The sequence below is a fragment of the Spea bombifrons genome, chromosome 1 (genome assembly GCF_027358695.1).
Source record: "Spea bombifrons isolate aSpeBom1 chromosome 1, aSpeBom1.2.pri, whole genome shotgun sequence".
In the NCBI taxonomy this organism is placed as follows: Eukaryota; Metazoa; Chordata; class Amphibia; order Anura; family Pelobatidae; genus Spea; species Spea bombifrons.
Window position 1 is genome coordinate 28,921,955 of NC_071087.1, and position 21,663 is coordinate 28,943,617.

Consider the following 21,663-nt stretch of genomic DNA (forward strand, 5'->3'; position numbering starts at 1 on the left):
GAAACATCAAATTTGATTGTTTGTTCTTAACTTAAAGACTAAAACCTTCTTGCCTCATATTAGATTCATAATAGCATTATGCCTATGCCATGCAAGTTAAAATTCCCTTGCTGTGCTATTGGGGGTAATTACAGTGCAGGCAATTACTGTAGTAAGATAAGCAGGACCCGGGCATAGAAGTAATGTACAAGTTTAATTTTTGCCTCCATATTTAGAGTAAAATATGTTCTATGTAGACACAATGATAAAGATAAAATGTTGTGGTTAGCAACGATTATGCAGAAAGAAGTACAAAATTTGTTGCCAACCGAGAAGCAAGCAAGAGAACAATATTTCCATCAAAAGGTAATTTAAACTGTTTGTTTATTAAGTATTACAGACTTCCAGTGAGGCCAAATTACATAGATGATGCAATGTCTCAATGCCTGAACCCAGGAGCACAGGTTGAGCCCTAAGATAGGAGACCGGGGACTGAGTAGTGGATGGATATCTGTATATAGGAGATGCCACAGGTAGATACTCAGGACAGGTAGCTTCGATGCCAAGGTCAGGTACACAGGACAGGTAGTAAGCCAAAGCCAAGTTCGGTACACTAAGAGGGTAGTTCTGGGTTTTCTAATCTGGCACTGAGCCTGCTCTGTACCTCGTTAAACACGTGATACCCTAGTGAATTGCTTGTTACAACAAACTAATTTGATTTATTGGAGATCAGTGCCAGGCATGAGTGGAATCAGTGGAGCATTTGTCTCCTAAGATGCTTAGAGATGAACAAAAAGGCCACCAGAAATTTGATTTTTAAATTCAGTACCATACATGCACTGGTTAATCATGTCTTTGGGCCAGTTAATTTGGCTCGCTACCCACAACCTCCGTGGCAGCGCTAAATTGCATCATCCTCTTCTTTGCTTGGTGAAATACATTTTAAATTAAATAACTTTAATACTGGAGAGGCAGGTGACAATTTGCAATGCGAATCTCCATAAAGTGTCTATGAAACCACTTCACATAAACTTTTGTTTTCAATTCTAAAACTACATTGATTTGCGATGGTTTTTAAATCATGTTTAATATAAGAAAAGTCAATGCATAAATCCCGTAGAATGACACTGTGATGACGACAGCATTAAACCATTTACACCAATAATATTCTGTGTCCCTAGCGACGTGGATTTAATTTTACAAGTTATATGCAGCATAAATAATGCCCATATTTCCAGCAGCAGGCATCATGAGCACCTGCTATCTGATTTCCTTAGTACCAGCTGTTGTGAGCAGCTCACGGTGTCAACACAGTTTAGACAACTTCCAAACACCGACAAAGTCTCTGGGACAGCGATGACGGTGCTAGAGGAAAAACCTTTCGCCCAGCAGCTCTCAAATGTTTATTTCACCATCCTTGCACTTTTCTGCTTCAAATTGTTTGTTAAAATCAGTCTTGCCATCCTTAGCCATTTCTACATTGTGAAGGGAAATCGGAAGGAGGCAGCAAGGATTGCCGCCGAGTTCTACACTGTAACCCAAGGACAAGGTACTGTGTGTGGTGCCAGTAATGTAAGCCGTGTTCTGTAACCGTATGATTGCCCCCACCCCTTTACTGAAAGGGTAAATAGACACCGGTTCAGGGCAGGGCAAAGTGTGGTGCTATATGTGTTCTTTGGTGATAGCAGGCCTGCTGGAGATGGGGTTAAGTGTCATTTTGTTTAGTATTGTGACTCCCTGAAAGTGATTAAGGGGTTTACTATGGCTGGCTGGAGGTGATGGGGGTTGAACTCTCTAGTGCTGGAGGGGGATGTATCGCTGAACTATGCCTTTATAAGTTGCACTGTAACAAAACATGCCTGAGGCGTGTGAGATCAACTCACACACTAATATCGCTATAATACAGTTAAGAAAATATATATATATATAATTAAAAAAGCACTCTGTTATAATTATTATTCTAATAGATTTTATTAACTTACACATTTTCTGAAACATAAATGAGAACAGGAGGCGTTTACCACTGTTTATGTCAGACTTGGACAATATGAACCCCTCTGCAGATCACCGAGGGTGACGGGAATAGTAATGCAGAAGCTAATATGGCGCCCACCCTTGGTTTTGTAATCTACCCCATCCATGTCTGAATACTGTTCTCTGCATAGGTGCTTATGTGGCGGTAGTGAACGGAATAAGTGTTTTTGACAGCAACAAACCCAGCTTCAAAAATAAATAATCCCACATAGCATGAGGACAGGATGATATGATTGCACACTGGTTACATTGGCCACTAAGTGTAACCCTAAGAGAATAAAGTGCAGACTGCCAAGCAGGTAGGAATTGCAGAAAGATACACCAAAATAACCTAGAAATATTCTAGAACAGAAAAGCTAGGTAACAATTTGCTAAGAACTACATAAACACCAGAGTGATGAAAGTGGAGACTCGGGGCAGACCACCTCGTCTGTTGAACGTGTTTGGCCATACATGCCCAAACTGTGTGTATCTAACTAGCTTGCCCCTGGAACTAGATCATTAGTCGTTATTGATGATGTGACTGCTGATGACCGCAGCAGGCTTACTCTTGACATTTGCAAAAACATCTTATCTTCTCAGATTCAACCACATTCCTCCAAACTAGGGCCAAACAAGCCGATTCTGCTGCAGAAGCTCACTGGGGATGGTCCTCCGTAATTTATAGTAAAGTGAAGACGTTGAAACCACAACTAACACGCAAATTGTTCTGTCGACTCGCCATTTCGTGAATAAACTGTGAAAAGGGCTGTAGTTTGTACAGAATTCATGGCTTATGGATGTAAACAGCTGACAGTCTGCACTTTATCCTCTCTATCATTGGTTCTTTTCCAATCCAATATGCTGACGTACAAAGTCACACCAAGTAATCGTGTGTCACCGTTTCAATACTGACGGGCTGTACTTTATTTGTTGGGTTTTTGTGGTGGTCTCACATCTGGAATGGAAAATATATGCAAAAGTTTATACGTATTACTTGGCGATGTTCACATATTTAATTACATTCGATACACCACCATTTTTTTCTGTCACAGGTCTATTTTTCAAATAGACTTCTTTTATCTGTAGATATGGCTGGTGCCACAGTCATTATATTGGGGATGGCACTCGTTACCCAAGCACAGATATTTTTATAGTAGTGATAATATGAATTTCTTCTTAGCTAATGAAGTATTTTCCTCTGTAGACTTCCATTAGTCAGAGGTTCTCTCTGGGTGATTAAGACTGAGGAAATCGGTTTATCATAAAGCGCCGTTGTTTGTTTAGTAGATTGGGCTATGGAAACATAACCGTAGCAGATATAACGATGCCAAAAACATTGCATTGTGTGAAAACTATCGTTTCGAAAAAAGAAATGTGTTGAAAAGCTGTGTTTTTGTAATAGTAATAATATTAAAAAACTGTGATGGGAGTCTCCCTTTAACTTGTTGGTAAATGTAATTATTCAGACATGTATGGCTATATGTGCTTTACCCATTAATGAAAACGTGTTGTCAATGTGCTTGTGCTAATTGTTTTTTTAATTTAAAATACCCAAGGTAGTTTGCTGAAAAGAGTGGTGTAATAATAATGTGTGTATGGAGTACATTACATATAGTACCGCTTGTACAGAGAGGTGTTGGCGCGCATTGGCACGCATTGTATGCCAAAAGGCAGATGGTAACCGTGAGAATGAAGGCACACTATTGTTTACTCCATTACTCTGTTATATGGTGTGTATACATCACTTTACTAAATCCTACATTTACATTACAAATTCCTAGTGCCTTCCAGGGATTATAATAGCGCAGAATTTATGCAGCACTACTTGTGCTCTGGTATATGTTGAGCCCTGTCCAGTTTTGACAAGGAAGAAATCCCAGATTTATAACACTACATTTTCCCAAGGGGGTAAAACCTTAGATACTTATGGACAGATAAATTAGGCAAGAAATAACAAATATAACATATAACTTTTATTTATTAAAAATGAATTGCTATTACTGTCAATCCTAACCCTACTGGTGGATCTAGAGATTTGTTTTCTATTTCTCATATTACAGTAGGATTCATTGATAAAACATTTAAGGGAAAGTCGTGTTGAATTGAATTGCCTACAGTGTAGGAGGTATTGAAGCAATTGAGGACCCCGTCAAGATAAAATGTAATGTAAATTAGAATTGAGCGAATTGCGGATTCTTCATCAATAAGTAATACTGTATGAATGCGGATGCACAGGCTAGGGGGGGCGACACGTGTTTCACCATTCTGGCTTCTTCAGGGGGCTACAGGACGTCCCATTTGATTACATATAGTAAGGAGAGTATGGAGAAAAGTAGAAATGCCAGCACTTCAAAAATGTTTGAAGTTTTTAAATAACCCCCACGGTATCACAACCAGTGGAATAATCCTACTGATTTATTGCTAACGGGATAAACGGACTTTTCTCATTTTGAACCAGAATTACTCCAAGTAATCTCCACTACTGTTTTCCAAAATTTGCATGGTATTGCGCTATGAACTATTGACATTATTTTGGAAAATATATACACTTGTGTGAATACCTACGACAGCGTAGACATACCCGCACAGCGCAGACCCAACATTGTCCAGTCATTTATTATGAGCAAAATTTGTCTGAATTCCACCAAAATTAAAGTTTAAAGGCAGAGAAGACATAAACGGGTTTAGCTGTAAGAGAAACACCGATATAGTTGCTTCTGACGATGTCTGATTCCGTCTTACTGTCCGTATATTCCGAATTTCCAAAACCAGACATTAAATGGATTAAACAAAAAAAAAATCCTAAATACTGTGAAATTGAACACGAATCCAAAATCACAACAAGGATGTGATTAACTCACTAAAGCCAGCGGGAGTGCGGACACAGTGGAAAGGATGATAAGTCTTACATTTGGGGTATAAACTGTTTTATTTGCGGGTACCAAGCAACCATGGGGGGCAGTATTAAGAATTTTCTCCTTGACTCCCCTTTAATACTCAAAGGGATTTAGACAGGAGGGAAGCTTTTTTGAAAAAAAAGAGCACTAAGAACAAGAGGTCATGGTAGTAGTAAATGGAACAGTCTCCCAGCAGAAGTGGTAGACACTAATACAGTGAAGGAATTTAAATAGGCATGGGGTAGGCATAAAGCTTTCCTCACTATTCAACCTGACCAAAAACAGATAAGGGTTTAAACCCCTTACATCATCAAAAAAGGGCAGACAGTTAAATTCCATGCTTCTATGTATAATTGTCGATAACTAAATACTGATTGAGACAAATATATTCCAACCTTACTTAAAGTCTGACCCTGACCTTTGTATATTCTCATTGCAAAACTTAATACAGGCTGTGTGTAGCTCACCTTATATCAAGTGACTGATTTACTACATGGAAATGAAACATGTTAGCATGTTAATGTCATACACAATGTCGTTTCCCAGCGGTGTGTATGCGATAGCCTGGTCTAGGGAACGGGATTGTATTTTTCAGCATCATATGCCGCTGCTGTCCTGCCGTTTGGGAGGAGGCCAAAAGAATCTCACCGTGCTGGAAAACAGCGGAAAGACTGACGATATGAATGGCTGGAGTTTCCATTCTTAACAATTGATAATGTCAGTCGGCAGCAGTTGTTGTGGGAAATAAAGTGTATGACATTCATTCCGCGCAGATCACATCTATAAATATGAAGTAAATGCACAAAAGGACAGATTATACATCAAAAGAATTGTCTAGTTGGTGTCAACAAGAAAGTCAAAACCAGTGTTGGCAACTTACTGGCTCAGAGGCAACCTAAAAAATAACGTGCTTTTAAAGAAAAAAAACATACATACGTTATTTCTGCCTCTGGTTACTCTTCCCTCATGGAAACAAATGGGGTTTCTCATACATACATTTTACTTTTTATTATATTATTTCTCATTGCTACCTTTTAGAAAGCCGTCCTGGTTCTGGAGGTCATTTTTTTTGTTTTGATTCTTAGTCCATCTCGAAGTCATTGTCCATTGGCACTTTGTTACTGAGATCATGCATGCACACACTTTCACACCCTCCTCGAGAATATTGCGCAACCTCACGGGCAGTCTTGGCAGGGAAAGTGTTAAGTCTGGGAAACAAGCTACAAAAATTCACTGTGAAAGGAACTATACAACTGTCATAGGTGCAAAAAGATGACTAATGGAAACATTATTACACATTTGTAATTGTAGTAGTTGTGATGTATACCGTTACATTTCACTGGTCATATGCGCCAGTGTTTGGGTTTTTTTTTTTTACCTGTAAAGACAATGCAACTATATGGGGTTATCTGACCTCGAAGCTGCAGTCCTGTTGCTGCAGCTGCCCTCCCTCTCTGTCGCCCGTCATTTCTTGCTAACGATTGGCTGCTTGAAATCTATCTAGGTACTTGCTGCGCATGCGCACAGGTGTTTAAACAGACCACTGCCTATAGTGCTTGGCGGAACACATCTCCAGAAAATACCTGGGGGTGGAGGAAGGGGCAAATGCATATGTGGGGAGTGGAGAAGGGGGCAAATGCATATGTGGGTGGTGGAGGAGGGGGCAAATGCATATGTGGGTGGTGGAGGAGGGGGCAAATGCATATGTGGAGGAAGGGGCAAATGCATATGTGGGGGGTGAAGGAGGGGGCAAATGCATATGTGGGGGGGTGAAGAAGGGGGCAAATGCATATGTGCGGGGTGGAGGAAGGGGCAAATGCATATGTGGGGATTCTGCAAAAGGAACACCATGAAAAATGTAATGGGGACAGTGGCGGAACTACCGGGGTCGCGACTGCGACCGGGCCCTGGAGTTCTGTCAGTCAGGATGCCTCTGCTCTCCGCCACCGTAGCCGCTGTCGCCTGCCTCAGCGCTGCCCAGAGTGCAGTGTTGGGAGCGTGAGGCGTTTGTCTCGGGTGCCAGCGCTTCACACTGAGCGCCGGCATATGACGTGGGGGGGGCCCTTAACAGATTCTCGCACCGGGGGCCCTGAGGTTTCTAGTTACGCCCCTGAATGGGGAAAACACAGCGGTCACACAAAGGAAGCCATTAGAGAATGAAGCAGTGTTAATGCATTATTTTCCAGCCATGTAGAAAGCAAAATACTGCGATTTACAGAGATGATTGTTTGCCATCTAGTGGCCGCTCTGTATTAATGGATTTGTAAGTGAAAGCGGATCTCATACAGACCCGTCGTTAACAGTTGATTTCATGACATAAAAACATTGGATCATTACTGCTGTTTTTATTTCCTATTCAGAAAAACGGGCAGGGGGTTCCTCTGAACATCTTGGGCAACTGCCTGGTGCTGTTTCTGTGTGTTTTAATTGTACAGACAGACAAGAGCAACTAGGGCTTCAGGCAGCATTTTACACCCTAATTGCATCCTTTTTGTTCCCTTTTTATGAACTTTCTACATGGTCATTTTTTTATGCAACTATGCATTGGCCGGCATCTGATTGTTTGTATTAAGTATTGTTTTGGGACACGGTATTAATGGGTATTTAGTTAGTAGGCTTGCCTCCTGGGCTGAATGGTGAAGGCTCATCCCCAGATTGTTGACCACTAGTTATTAATGTGCAATTACATTTTCTGCCCAAGGACCCTAAAAACCAGAAGAAGTTGTAGTTTCCCTCATCCCCTAGAGCAGGGGTAGGCAGTCTTCGGCTCTACAGATGTTGTGAACTACATTCCCCTTGATGCTTTGCCAGCATAATGACTGTAAGAGCATTATGGGACATGTAGTCCACAACATCAGGAGAGCCGAAGATTGTCTACTCCTGCCCTAGAGTCCTAGACTTACTATGGGGGTAATATTTATGGATGTTTTGTATCCCAACCTACTGTATTCTAATAATCTACAGTGAGATTGTGTGTGCTTAAATTGTAGCATTTTATTCTCAAGCTAGCCATCATAACCTAATGCGAATGTTCATTTATTATTATCCACTGACATCCCTGGTCTGTCGGGTCATAGTAAATACAAGAACACTTTATAGCGGAGTATAGGTAAGACTTTCCCAGATGTATATACTGCTCAGCTGTCTGGAGAAAAATCAAGAATAACTCGGTATGATTATCTTTCAGCAATTACAGAATTGGCCTTTTCCCCAGTAGCTTACTATTTATAAATAAAGAACCGTGAACAGACTTTGCTTAAACTAATTTATCACGTAACCAGTTGACCTATTTTTTATCTGGAGACCAGTTAAGAAAATCATGATTTGTAAGAGGCATGTCTATGGTTTGAATGTCCTTTTCTCTTTCCCCATTACGGGAGACTCGGGAGAGATGGCAAGTATGAGCTCTCCGAGTACACTCCCAATGTATTTTCCCCTGAAGCTTCAATCCAGCGTTGAGCCCACTATCAACGCGCCGGTGACTTGGAAGCCTGTGAACCATTCACTGGTGTCGATGTCTGGAGAAGACTCTCAGCCAAATGCCATATAGTACTCTAGGAAGAATGATATATTCGTTACGATGATTTATTTAATGACTAACGAATAGGGTTCACTTTTCCTTTTGTCTACATCAATAAATGTTTCTTGTTTTTTTTTTTTTATACATGGGTTTACTTTTTGGGGGGGGTCTTACGGGTGCTTCAGGCTGGATAAGGCATCCGGATCTAGGGACATCTTGATACTTACAATGGTAAAAGGACTGCATGGAGAAAAGCTTCACAGCCAAAAAGTTAATCAAGCACATTAATGAAACACTTTGTACGTGGGAAAGCAAAGTTACGTCCCCACCGATCAGAGACGCTCCTGGCTCTCTTCCAGGACCAAAATAGACTCCCGAACAGCCTCTGCGCTTTAAGTGAGCAGGTCTGATGCAACCTCTGTTTACCAAAATCTAAAAATATTTAAAATAGATTTCCTTTCCCCGCCATCCATGCCAGCTGTATTCTATTCCAACGAGGATTATATTTTTTCCCCTCTTGCATCTGCTACTGAATATGGGACTGAGCCCAGGAGGTATATTATATAATTATCATTACGAAATTAATTGACAATCCTAATCAATATACAGCAAGATAAAAAAAATCCACAAAAAGATAGAATAAAATATTTCCGGTTTTAACAGTTTCGGTAGCGCTGCGAAAGGGAAAGATAAGCAGGGTTATTTCCCAGATCTACAGAGTAGATTAGGGGGAAAAAAAATCATGCTGCGGTTTGCAGTTAAGCTGATTCTTTTGCTGTTTTAAAAATAGAAAGTGCTAGAGTAGTCCACCCCTTCCCCCGCTGAGTGCCCACTACCTCCGACGAGTAAGCGTTAAAAAGATTCCAGTGTTTTTGAAAAGGTGCATTCAGTGCAGACTTTCCCTCATCAGAATGGTAAGGAGGAAGAACATGCAGATTCCCCCTCCCGAGTGTCGCTGATCCAATGAGATAGAGATCACTAGAAGGTGAACCCAGAAGAATGTCTGTGAAGACGGAAGCGCAGGGCAGCCGCAAGAGGAAAAGAAGCTCAGACGCTCGGGAAAAGTATCCGGCAAAGCGCAGAGCGAGCTGGGGTATTCTCACTAACCAAGGTCAGTAGGAAAGGGCTGGAGGCCTGTAAACTGTTTCTATGGATCATGATACATGAAGATAAATTAGATTGCAGCGTGGAGAGTCGGTGCCTTTTGACTAAAGATTTGTTGCCGGCTTCGCTGCATGACGCTAGTTGCATTCTGATATAAGATAGGAAAAAGCAGATTCATGGGTTAAACTAACATTAAATGTAGCATAAAACTGACACAACGCTATCCAGCGACACCGCCCCAGGTATTCAAAATATTTAGGTGTTATGCAAAAAGACATTTATGAAGACCGGGTTTTAATTTGGATTGTAAGCTCTTACACGCAGTACCGTCCTCTAATTGTATTGCTTATTGCTGTATTTGTTCTCGCGGCGGCAAACATTAAAGGACACTCCAGCCATCGTATGCACTTTAATGCATATATGGTACCCGAGTTTAAATCTGTTCAAGGGGGTCACATGTGAATTTACCTCAGCTGAATAAAACTCCTATACGCTAAAGCGCATGCATGTCGTAGTCACTGCCGCCTCCAGGTGGTCTAACAAGAACCAACTGACTTCAAAAGTGGTGCTTTTCTGCGACTGTTTGGGTGCTTCAAGCAGCCCAGAGAAGAACAAAAGGGAGACCATAGAGGCAGCAAGTTATTTATTACAGGTTGAAGAATGCGTTGTAAAGTACCGTATTTGCTTGAAGGGTTCTTTTTGTTTTGTTTGTTTTTTTAGAAAAAATCATCTCAAAAAAGATCTTGTCTTACAATTGAGGTCATCTTTTATTAGGACCTCAGATCTGTGGCACTGCCGCGCAGCCGACTGAGTCTAGGGCCTTGTCACTCCCCCCCTTACAATGTCTCCCTACCTTGTCTGCCGACCAATTCCGTGTCCCTGTCTTTTTCCTCAGTTCTGCTTTTTCCTCTTGCCTCTTCTTGTTCTGCTGTCTTCTTTCTTCGTCCGCTTCTCCCCACTATCGGCTTTGTTATCCAGATACTTCTGCAAAAGGACAGAGAATTGTGAAGGATTGGAGGAATGGAGAGAGGCTTTCTCCGTGGTGCATGCCATGGCTCTGCCCTTTTGCGGAAGTACTTCAGGAGCCCAGAATAATGCAGATGGATTCACAGAGAAAGAGTGGTGCAGAAATGCCAACATGTGGCCATTTGCCGCCTTTCCTAATATATAGGGGCATTAGGGAGTTAAAAAGCTTGACTCTCCTGTATTAGTCAAGATTGGTGAATACATTCCTTAGAAAGCTGTAGATGTTACATCACCACTCAATCACCACTCATCATATATGCTTTAATGCTAAGATTTCTGTAGCCTTAAAATATTGGTGTTTGTGCATCCAAGTACATACAGGGATCCATCAGGACCCCCTCTATGCATTTGCTTTCGTTCCCGCTTTACAATAGATCTTACTCAGCAATGCACCAGGAGGTCCAATAGTTTTACACTTTTATGTCATTTAAGAGATTGGAAGCCAATCTGCATCAGTCTTAATATCTACATTTGCACAACGTGACTATGGTGCTATATCATTATATAGAGTGATGTCATTATATAGAGTCATTCTCAGTATGCAGGAGAAACACGGTTAGCCATACATAGAATGGCTGATTTTTTTCATGTAACCGCAACTCATCCAATAAACCCCAACAACCAAAAACACTTTTCAGTAGCGCTGAAGTCAACTGAAATGTAATAGGTTTGTATCGATGGTCAGTGGAACGGGTTGAGAGGCATAGATGGCATAAAGGTGGACGCACCATACCATAGTTGATTTATTACCCCCCACTGCCCACTTGGTTTAAGAAGAGGGGAGTGAACAGCCGCCCTTCTTGGGTCATTTTGTTTCCTCTTTAGTAATTTTGTATTATCTATTGCATTTCTTTTCATAGTTTCACAAAATGTAAAGTCACATTTGTTGCATTAATCACCCAATCAACTCATATATGAGCGAATAGAGTGTTGATATGCAATGGCATGTTTAACACGACTAACAACTATATCTTACAGAATTTACTATAGACAAAATCTATAGCTACTACAACTCCCATGAACCTCAATCAGCTTTTGATTGAGAAGAATTAAAGAGTAGAGGTGGAGTGTGCGTCCAGCCCCCTACTATGTATAATAAATGCATCTGGGCTTCACATTACCACACACGCTTATTTGTGAAGTGGTTTATATTACGACATCCCAAACATAGCTGCCCTCCTAATCACTCAAACATGGAACAGCGTTTAATATGAGCTGAATGTAGCACAGATATGAGTTTGTTTTTAGTGCATAACGGATGGTTGGAAGTACCGTGGGGCGACGGAGACTTAGGTACGGTGTGGAACTTAATTATTTTACCCCTTATCTTTGTTACATTTATTTAATTGAATGCTAGTCTGTTTACGGAACATTGCAGCAGGCAGACTCGTGTTTGTATACCTCAGATGACTTGGAGTGTAATATTTCCTAAATATAGTCTGCCCAGAGTTCAGCAACAACCGCCATCTTGGAACTGGAAAAAAAATGATATCAAATGATTCCAGATCTTGTTTCTAGTCTAAACACAGCTTACGCACCTATTATTATTATCCATAATGATTAATTACACGTGTTTTGGGTTACGCTGTGGGTATTTTGAACTTTTTTGGTAAGCAAATATATTTTTTTAAAATTTTGGCATAGATATTTTTTCAACTTTTTACACGATACATTTAAGTAGCTGAGTGTCAGGGATATTTGTCAACGAGATGAGGTGGGAGATGGCATTATCCAGTTTCCTGGATGAAGACTTTGAGAGCATTTGGAATGCTGCAGGTGTTATCTTGGATATTGATTCAGGTTTGTCACATATTTTTATTTTTAAGTTATGTTAAGTGATCCTAAAATTGCGTCTTCGGAGGCTAAAGTTGATTCACTTTGATATTTCACATCAGTAAATATTTTGAACGTAGAAATTCAAATATCTGCATGGATTATGGGGTTCCCACAGCCTTTTAATTATACATTTAACTAGCAGATAATCTACCAAGATACAGTCAATTTAACTAGGAGAATATACTAATATATTATACTCTCACTAGGCTTATGTTCGTTGATCTGTTGTAACTATGTTGGAATTTGTGCATTTTCCTAAAATGTTTTAGGTACATTTATTTAATGTGATCTCTTAATACAGACACACTTTCCATTTAAAAGTAGCTTGTAGAAGGTAATATTCAGACCTACCAGTCTACATTTGTAACTTGTTGCTCATCATAAGGCTGCCCAAGCGTGGCAACCAAGGATTCATGGAGTCACTGTGGCTAGATGCATCTACCAAGGGTAGCCACCAAGTTGAGGGAGAGTGGGTTTATATGGGCTGTATGGAGTTTACTCTGGAATTGTCACAATGCCAGTAGCGGGAGAACACACCACAGGATTCACCCTGAATAACTATTCATAATTTGTCTGTTGTATGAGTACAGGTGAAATGTAACTATTGTGTCAGATGAGAAGTTCTTTACATTGTATTGTATTAGTTACCCCATGGCACCAAAAGGTTATTCAACACAAATAGGGTTAAGCCCTAATATAGGAGATCAGGGACTTTGAGGAGCCCAATAGTGGCGAGGCTCGAGAGGAACTCAGTATCGGTAGCAAAGCACTTGTCGGAGGGCCGTATGCCTGTAAATAGGAGATGCTTAAGACGGGTAGCCCCAGGATGATACAGGACAGGTAGTCAGTCAATGGCGGGTTCAGCAGGTAGTCAGATGTAGCCAAGGTCAGTACACAGAGCGGGTAGTCAGGAGAGCCCGGTATGGTACACAGATCTGGTCAGCACATGGACGTTGCCCTGGCTAACTGCTGCCTAGCTGCCGGTAGCGGGTTTCCAATGTGCGACAGTAATATGATGTATTTGCACATATTTAAATGCTACTTTTATATGTCTTAATCATATTGTCCTATTTGTACATGGACTTTACAAGTGTGACCACCAGAACAAATATTTCCCTAATCACCGACCTAAAATATCAAATGCAAATATACACAAATATTTACAACATTGAAAAGTATTTTCTCCAGACTCTGTAGTAAGTGTTACAAAGTCATAGAATGCATTGGGCATGTGTCTTGGTGTGTCTTGGGCCACAATATTACTGGCCTGTATAGGACGGACATCAATAACCACTATAGGTGTGCAGAGGACTTTCCTGGCTCTTCGGATTTCACAAATCTGAATCTGTTCAGCAGTTACATTCATGTGTAGAAAATCACTGTAAGCCGGAGCGGTATATGAATTCCAATAAAACGGTTATCCCAAAGGGGCCTTGCAATCCCTTTCCCCAAGTGTGTATCTGGGAGCAGGAGATCTGTGTCTCCGTGGCATAGTTTTTTCTTCCACTTCATACCAAACCAGTCAGTTTCTCATTGCCAATGTTGGAATCACAACCTTCCAGGCAGAAAAGAATTCAGTGGTCATGCTTTGTTCCCTACAATGTATTAATGGGATTGTGTGTTATATGACCAAGTGGCCTTCAATAGGTTTGCCCTGTAAAGGGCTGGCTTGTCCACCCATGATGCTTTACTCTTGCTGATCAGTATTGGAGATTGGTAATTCTTAGGATCGCTCATACTGATAATTAGATTTATTTTATCACAAAAGCAAAGTTTGTTTACAGCTAAGTACAAATTATTGTTATTTTTTTTAACAATTATAGTGCTTATCTGTAAAGTAATTTGAACAAACTGTTCCTGATTGATATAAACAACAAATGATTCCAAATGTCACCTGATATTTAATGCAGTTGTGTGCAGTAGTAAATACTATGTTGTATTATTCAGGTTTCTGCATTCCAGTATTGCAAAAAATGCCTAAAAAGTTGAGAAATAATAGATCCTTAATTTGCTGCAATTAGACTTACGGGTTATCCATATCATCCTTGTGAATCACCCAGGAAAGTACATATAGAACTTATGGAGGGCACATTCTGATGGCTGCTCAGATGTTAGTTATAATATGATGTTTTTCATGATTTGTATTTATTTTGTCATTTAGGTTCCTGGGCAGATCGCTCACCACTGCATGAAGCAGCTAGTCAAGGGCGTCTTCTTGCCCTGAAAACTTTGCTTTCACAGGTAGAAAAATACAGTTTCTCTTTTCCACAGTTCAGGGGCCATGTTTGGCTTTGTACCCTATATTTTTTATTTTTATACTGATTTATTTTGTGTGCCCAAGATAATTATTTCAATTTGCTAAATAACTTTAGACTGTAAATTAAAAATGCCTAGATTTGGATTATTGTGAAAATCGCATTTTATTTTATTTTTTGTAACCGATATGCACATATTTGTCCGTCGTACGAATAGAGGTGAAACGTAGCTATTGTGTAAGATGGGAAGTACTTTACTTTGTAATGTATAAATTACCCCATGACACCAAAATTAATAGAGATTCATCCATAACTAGGTAATTCAACACAAATAGTGTCTTACAACGAGGTAATCAGCCTATTGTTACAAGAAACAAAAACTGTCTGCGCTTCTTACCCTAATAAAGTTGGCAACAAATATATAAACATAATATAAATGAGAGGTTTTGGTTATATGAATTGGCCAAAGCATAATTAAGCTCACCCGCCACGTCAAGGCACACTCTCAATAGGGTGAGAACCTACTCTCACCTCCTACATAGTGGGCACACAGAGCAGTTTATACGGCTACCAAAACCTTATTAATGTGTTGGGGGAGGTGCAATTAAACCTCCTCCCTATTAACCCCTGGACAGCAAGCTGCAACCAGACTGCTGAGGAGCCAACAACCTCAAATATGTGCAAACGGGGAAAAGAAAAAATGTCGGTGCGCTAAGCTAGTCACAGGCTCAAATAATACAAATTTGTAATACGAGGCCTACCTTTGGTAGGCCTCGTATTACACATTTGTATTATTTGAGCCTGTGACTAGCTTAGCGCACCAACATTTTTTCTTTTTTTTTCTTTTCCCAATCAGCCTATTGTTGTCTGCCATCTCTTTGAGCTGTTCCCTCCAACAATATACTGTACCAACAATTGAGAAACCCTTTAACTCTTCAACAAAAGTGCATAGAACAATGGAGGTCTTCTCCTGGATAACATTGGTTTCGTAATATACATATGGGCATGTGCCTAGCCATGCCTTGGGGGACATGTTAAAAATGGCATGTAGCTTGGTAAAGTTTGTAAAGACATGTCAACATTTAATGTATATCATATTATACAAAGTGATCTTAAATTTGCAGAATTAAGAATTAAGAAATAATTTTACTTGTTTTTATACATAAATAGTATTTTCTGTGCATTCATTTTTTTTTTTAAAGAATTACATTATTTTATGTTTCTATTAGCATAGCCAGAGAAATGTTCCCTACCATAAGCTGACTTATATGTAACCTAAATGAATTACGTCTCACACCTAGGGTTACAATGTGAACACGCTCACCATCGATCACGTGACTCCACTGCACGAGGCTTGCCTGGGAGATCATGTGGGATGTGCACGGACCCTTCTGGAAGCAGGAGCAAACGTAAGCTACAAGAATAACTGTACAATGAACCATAGTTATTTTTAATACCAGCACCACTTGTCTTTAAAAGAATATTTAGCTGTGCTTATAAGATGCCACTGGAAACTAAGACATTGCAGCATACTTACCAAGATACACTAGTTCAGGCTAACAATATCAATAAGTGCTCTAAGCCAACCAGTTGATGGTTTATAAAGCATGCTTTTGGCGCGAAACTCCCATTGTAATGATAAATTATGTTCTGTGCCATAGATTTGTGGTAGGACTGAGTTTCACCGCTTGAGCAGCAAGTAGGCTAGAGTTTTACGCAGAGGGGAGAATGCAACTTTTTTTTTTACAGGCCGCTCTTTCTGAAAATGTGAGCCCCAGGACCCAAAGTACATCTTCAGCTGACCTGTCCACTTGCTCCAGATATTATTTCTAAGCGTTCAGCCATTAATGTAAATGTGTTTGGGTATTATAGGATGGTAAAAGCTGCAACAGCAAGATGCCAGCTCTCCCATACAGCACATTTTTGTACATGCATAAAAGAAACAACAGACGCAATTGATAGGGTGTATAAAGATGTAAGAAGTAGGATCAAGGGAATCTGAAAAATGACAGTTCTTACGCAGCTAAGAACCAACATAGGGAGAATTATTATTATTTTAAATTAGCAGCACAGTACAATTTAAATGGGGTGCTTAACACATACATAACAAATATACATTAATACATACATCAGGAGTTGAGAACCCTGCCCATAAGCTTACCACCTAGCCTTATTGTACTTTACACCATGTTTAAAAGGGCCATGCTCATGAGCAGCTTACAATCGAAAAGAATAGTATGGATAATTGAAGCAAAAGCAGGGGTGGAAATAGAGTAGTAAGGTAACTCTCTTGTAGCAGTAATTAGGGCTATGTGGTTTCAGGATCCAAACGAGGATGTATGAATAAAATTAGATCGATATGTTTAAGTTATCAATATCCAAGGATTTTGGGATACATTTCATTCGTCGCAACCATTGTTACCTTGCTTCTGCTATCCCCTGCACTGGGGATCATTATGGACTTTACGTAACTTGGAGCATCAGGATGGATGCTAAGAGGCAAATATATTGATACTTACCTTATGATGATTTGGTGCACTGGGTATTTCCAGACTGACAAACCTTTTTTTAATTAAATAAGTATGACTTCCGTGTATTTGCATGAAACCCATAGAGCCCACCTGAGACACATTGCTTCATGTCTCCACGTAGACATTTTGTGATATGTTTTAGGTGAATGCTACAACAATTGATGGCGTGACTCCTTTATTTAATGCCTGTTCAAGAGGCAGCGCTAGTTGTGCGGAACTACTTTTGGAATACGGTGCGAAAGCTCAATTGGAATCATGCCTTCCATCACCAATTCACGAGGCTTCCAGTAAAGGTAATGTGGTCATCGGTTGGGCAGACTCCCACACCATGTTCTCATAGTCCCATAGACCATGCTTGTTTCCTATGAACAACGTGAGACCAGTTTCACCTTAACTCTTCCCCATGTTACAAGAGTCTTAGGGCACCAGAGTAAGATCTGACTAACAAGTAAGGAACACAAAGATGCATATTGTATATATTGGCTACTAAAATAAGTAAAAATGTTAATGTAACAATAGTGTCATGGCTTAGAGCATTATGACACTGTAGGCATTTTAAAGATGATCTCACTTATCCATATCCTACATATGGAGTTTATTGTAGAAATAATCTTCATTACTGGCACCAGATTCAGCTTCCCCGGTCAAACAGTTTCTTATTATTAAACTGAGCATTAATTATGCGATGCTTAAAGCTATCTAGATGCTCATTCATTTTATACAGTTATAAAGAGGAGTGTGCATGGTATCTATACTTACGCTGTTTGCATGGCTGTTTGGGTCGCTGGGTATGTCACTCCATACCATTTGCACCTCAACTAAACTTGTATTTTGCGGCTGATGTGCACCAAACGGTGCAATAAAGAGGCAGTGTAGAGTTTGTAGCCTAATTTATATGCATTGAGGAAAACTGATTAACACAAGGCAAATAAATCATCGACTGATATCCATGACCTGTATCAGCAAACTAGATTATTCAGCTAATAGACTCCAGCAAAAATGAATAATAATATCCAGAGAGAGATCATTGTACCTGGTATCATGTAATATAGAAATATTGTTCCGACACCAACTACTAATTTCCTTCTTATTTGTGTTTGGTAATTGCAGGTCATTGTGAATGCCTCGATGTACTGATTTCTAGGGGTATTGATGTTGACCAAGACATTCCCCATTTAGGAACAGCTCTTTATGTTGCGTGCAAAGGCCAGCAGATTACATGTGTGAGAAAGCTCTTGCACGCAGGTGAGCACACAGCGTTTGATTATTGGGTTAAATCTCCTTTGCTTTGGGCTTGTAGAATAACGTGTGACTCAAAAGCACACTTACTTGTTATTTACAAAGTAAAAAACTCCAAACCTTCTTTGGAAGGTTTTAGATTGAATGATTATTTAATAGGGAGCCCGTGGAAGGTTTTGATTAAAAGTATTTCCTACTGACTTTGCTTATTTATATTAACAAGACACTATTTTATGTTGTATTTCATATTTTTAACCTTCTCTTAGGTGCTAATGTTCAGCGAGGCAGACATTTAGACACCCCTTTACACGCTGCCGCTCAGCAGTCCAGTACAGACATTGTGAATCTTTTGTTGGAATTTGGTGCTGATGTTAATGCCAAAAATATAGACTTCAAACGGCCAGTGGATGTGGCTGCTGCCAGAAGTTCAGTGGAAAGCCACTTGCTTTTATATGAAGGTTAGTATTCAGATCGTTTTGTTCGGACATTTAACATTAAGCAACAGGAATGAGGGATTCTGAATTATTATCAAATACCGACCATGAAGACTCTAGATTTAGTAGCTTGATCTGCAGCTCCTATTGATGTCATCGTAAACCCATTCCTATCCTCTCAAACAATATATACTCTCATCCCCAAAAGATTAGCAGATGCTCCAGATCAGATGCCAATAGTATATTAAATGCATATCTAGTGTTCTACAGGGAAAGTATTGAATGGAGCATGTCAAATATGGGGGTCTTTTGAAAGAGGGGCTTTCCTTCCCGTTATTTAGATACTTTTAATAAAGGAAAATGTTTGTGTAGCCAATATATTTAATATTAATTAAAGTCTTGTGGCATTGGTCAGCAGGTACATACAACGACAACTAAGTGCCAGGCAGATGAGTGATGCAAAATACAACACTCACCTCTCTGCGGAAAGAAAGTTTGACGTGCAGTCAAAAACGTCAATCACTTGTGCTTTCATAATATATATTGATAACCGTTCTGCTTGATGGCTCCAAAGTTAAATTGTTAATAACATTTTTACATTTCTTTTAGCCACGCCATGCTCACTGTGCCAGCTCTGCAGATTATGCATCCGAAACTGCATAGGAAGATCCAGATTTCATCTTATACCACAACTTCAGCTTCCGACCATGCTCATAGATTTTTTACAATACAGAGAGACTATAAAAAACTTTTAGTGATCCAAATTGCTTATTTATGGTCACTGCTTTATCAAAAAGTGAGGGCTCTATGAAAAGATGAACTCAAATACTGAAAAGCTGCCCTGACAGTGTTCTTTAATATGATTTTTTTTAATTCTTTGGCTGTTTTTCAGATTGGTAGACATATTATGAATTGTCATTAGTGACTCTACAGCCAGCATGGATTGATTGACGTATTTACCCTACTCACCAACTTTCAAATTAATACATATTTATGCAAATTTAGCAAAGTGATTTACCGTATTTATCGGCGTATAACACGCACTGGTGTATAACACGCACCCCCATTTTAACAAGGAAATTTGAGTATGAAAAAATAATTTTAACTTGGAAGCTATGAACTTAATGTTGGAATAATATTTATTACATTATAACATTTATTATAACATTTATACCACGTATAAGGCAAATATGAAAGAAAAAAACTTCATCAGAATCACTGCTATCTGGGAAACCACACACACAGTAAGACACACACAGTAAGACACACACAGTAAGACACACACAGTAAGACACACTCACACTCAGACACACACGCTAAGACACACACAGTAAGACACACACAGAGTAAGACACACACACTCAGACACACACACTAAGACATACACAGTAAGACACACACACTAAGACACTCAGACACACACACACACACTGACACACACACACTAAGACATACACACACACTAAGACACACACTAAGACACAGACACAAACAGACTCAGAGACACACACACTCAGACACACACAATCAGACACACACTCCCTAACCCCCCTTCTCAGGATCTCCCCTCTTCCTCCCTAACCCCCCTTCTCAGGATCTCCTCTCTCATTCCCTAACCCCCCTTCTCAGGATCTCCCCTCTCCCTCCCTAACCCCCCTTCTCAGGATCTCCCCTCTCCCTCCCTAACCCCCCTTCTCAGGATCTCCTCTCCCTAACCCCCTCCCTAACCCCCCTTCTCAGGATCTCCTCTCATTCCCTGATCCCCCCCCCCCGGTCACTTACCTTCAACTCCTGTGTTGGAAGCGTGAGGCGTTTGTCTCGGGTGCCGGCGCTTCACTGCTGAGCGCTGGCGTCTGACGTCATATGTCGGCGCCCAGCGTGAAGCGCCGGCACCCGAGACAAACGCCTCACGCTTCCAACACAGGAGTTGAAGCGCTGAGGCAGGCGGCGGCGGCCAGCAGAGTAGTCCTGGATTTCTGTCAGTCAGGGGGCCCCGAGAGTTGCCGAGCGGTCGTCTTCAGCAACCGCTCGGCACCCCTTGGGCCCCCCTGACTGGCAGAACTCCAGGGCCCGGTCGCAGTTGCGACCCCTGCGACCCCGGTAGTTCTGCCACTGGAGCCTCTAGGATTTATCGGCGTATAACACGCAGGTAGGATTTCAGCTTCATATTTTAGTTAAAAAAGTGCGTGTTATACGCCGATAAATACGGTAATTAACTTGAGGATAAGCGACTATAAAGGTAAACCTGTTATTATTGAGTTAAACTTGCTAGCCATAAAATTATCTTAGCTCCATGACCAGAATAGCTAAATTGACAATGCACATTTCCATTTATCCATACACTTAAGGGTCACTGATTTAAAACCAAGTGTGGAAGAAGCACCATTTTCTTTGCCACTACCAGCTCAGGTATCCCTGATATATGGTGTTATATCTTGGTGTTCACCCTTACTAGGACGCGGAGCAGATCTCCTGTACCATCCGCTAACCATCAATGTAATGATGACCTTCCCTATTTTTATAACTGTATGCATGGATCGTATGTGTTTGTTTTTTGTGATCATCTGTGTATTCATATGTCTATGTAAATAATTATGAATGTGTTACAGAATGCTAATGATCATTATAAGTAGCAATGTATGCGCTTCTAAATGTTCTTGTGTTAAGTGTGTTAGTGAATATACCAGAGTGTGTAAGAATGCAAGGTATTTGGGGGATGTATCTGATAAGTGTGACTGAACAGGCTGCCATTACAGTTCACACAAACATATTAAATGATTGTATATGAGCAGTGGCATAACACAATATGCTGGGGTCCCCATGCAA

At 40.3% G+C, this 21,663-nt stretch overlaps 1 protein-coding gene across 4 annotated transcripts; it reads left to right on the forward strand.

The window, feature by feature from the left end:
• Positions 1-1,303: 1,303 nt before the first annotated feature.
• Positions 1,304-19,764, forward strand: ASB5 (ankyrin repeat and SOCS box containing 5). 4 transcript variants are annotated; one of them, XM_053455282.1, is made up of 8 exons: positions 8,842-8,966; positions 9,323-9,523; positions 14,540-14,619; positions 15,935-16,042; positions 17,307-17,457; positions 18,275-18,409; positions 18,670-18,861; positions 19,447-19,761. In XM_053455282.1, the coding sequence occupies exons 2-8, from the start codon at positions 9,412-9,414 to the stop codon at positions 19,590-19,592; spliced, it is 924 nt and encodes a 307-aa protein (XP_053311257.1). In that variant the 5' UTR covers positions 8,842-8,966; positions 9,323-9,411; the 3' UTR covers positions 19,593-19,761. The 4 variants fall into 4 exon arrangements, with proteins under 4 accessions (XP_053311242.1, XP_053311257.1, XP_053311250.1 ...); XM_053455267.1 differs by lacking the exons at positions 8,842-8,966; positions 9,323-9,523 and adding an exon at positions 1,304-1,528 and having other exon boundaries at positions 19,447-19,764; XM_053455275.1 differs by lacking the exon at positions 8,842-8,966 and having other exon boundaries at positions 9,264-9,523.
• Positions 19,765-21,663: the final 1,899 nt, after the last annotated feature.

Bases quoted from the DNA above. Each gene is read 5' to 3' on its own strand.
- ASB5 (XM_053455267.1), top strand. From the start codon at position 1,336: ATGACGGTGCTAGAGGAAAAACCTTTCGCCCAGCAGCTCTCAAATGTT. The intron at 14,620-15,934 runs GTAGAAAAATAC...TCTCACACCTAG, and splicing joins TGAAAACTTTGCTTTCACAG to GGTTACAATGTGAACACGCT. The intron at 18,410-18,669 runs GTGAGCACACAG...ACCTTCTCTTAG, and splicing joins GAGAAAGCTCTTGCACGCAG to GTGCTAATGTTCAGCGAGGC.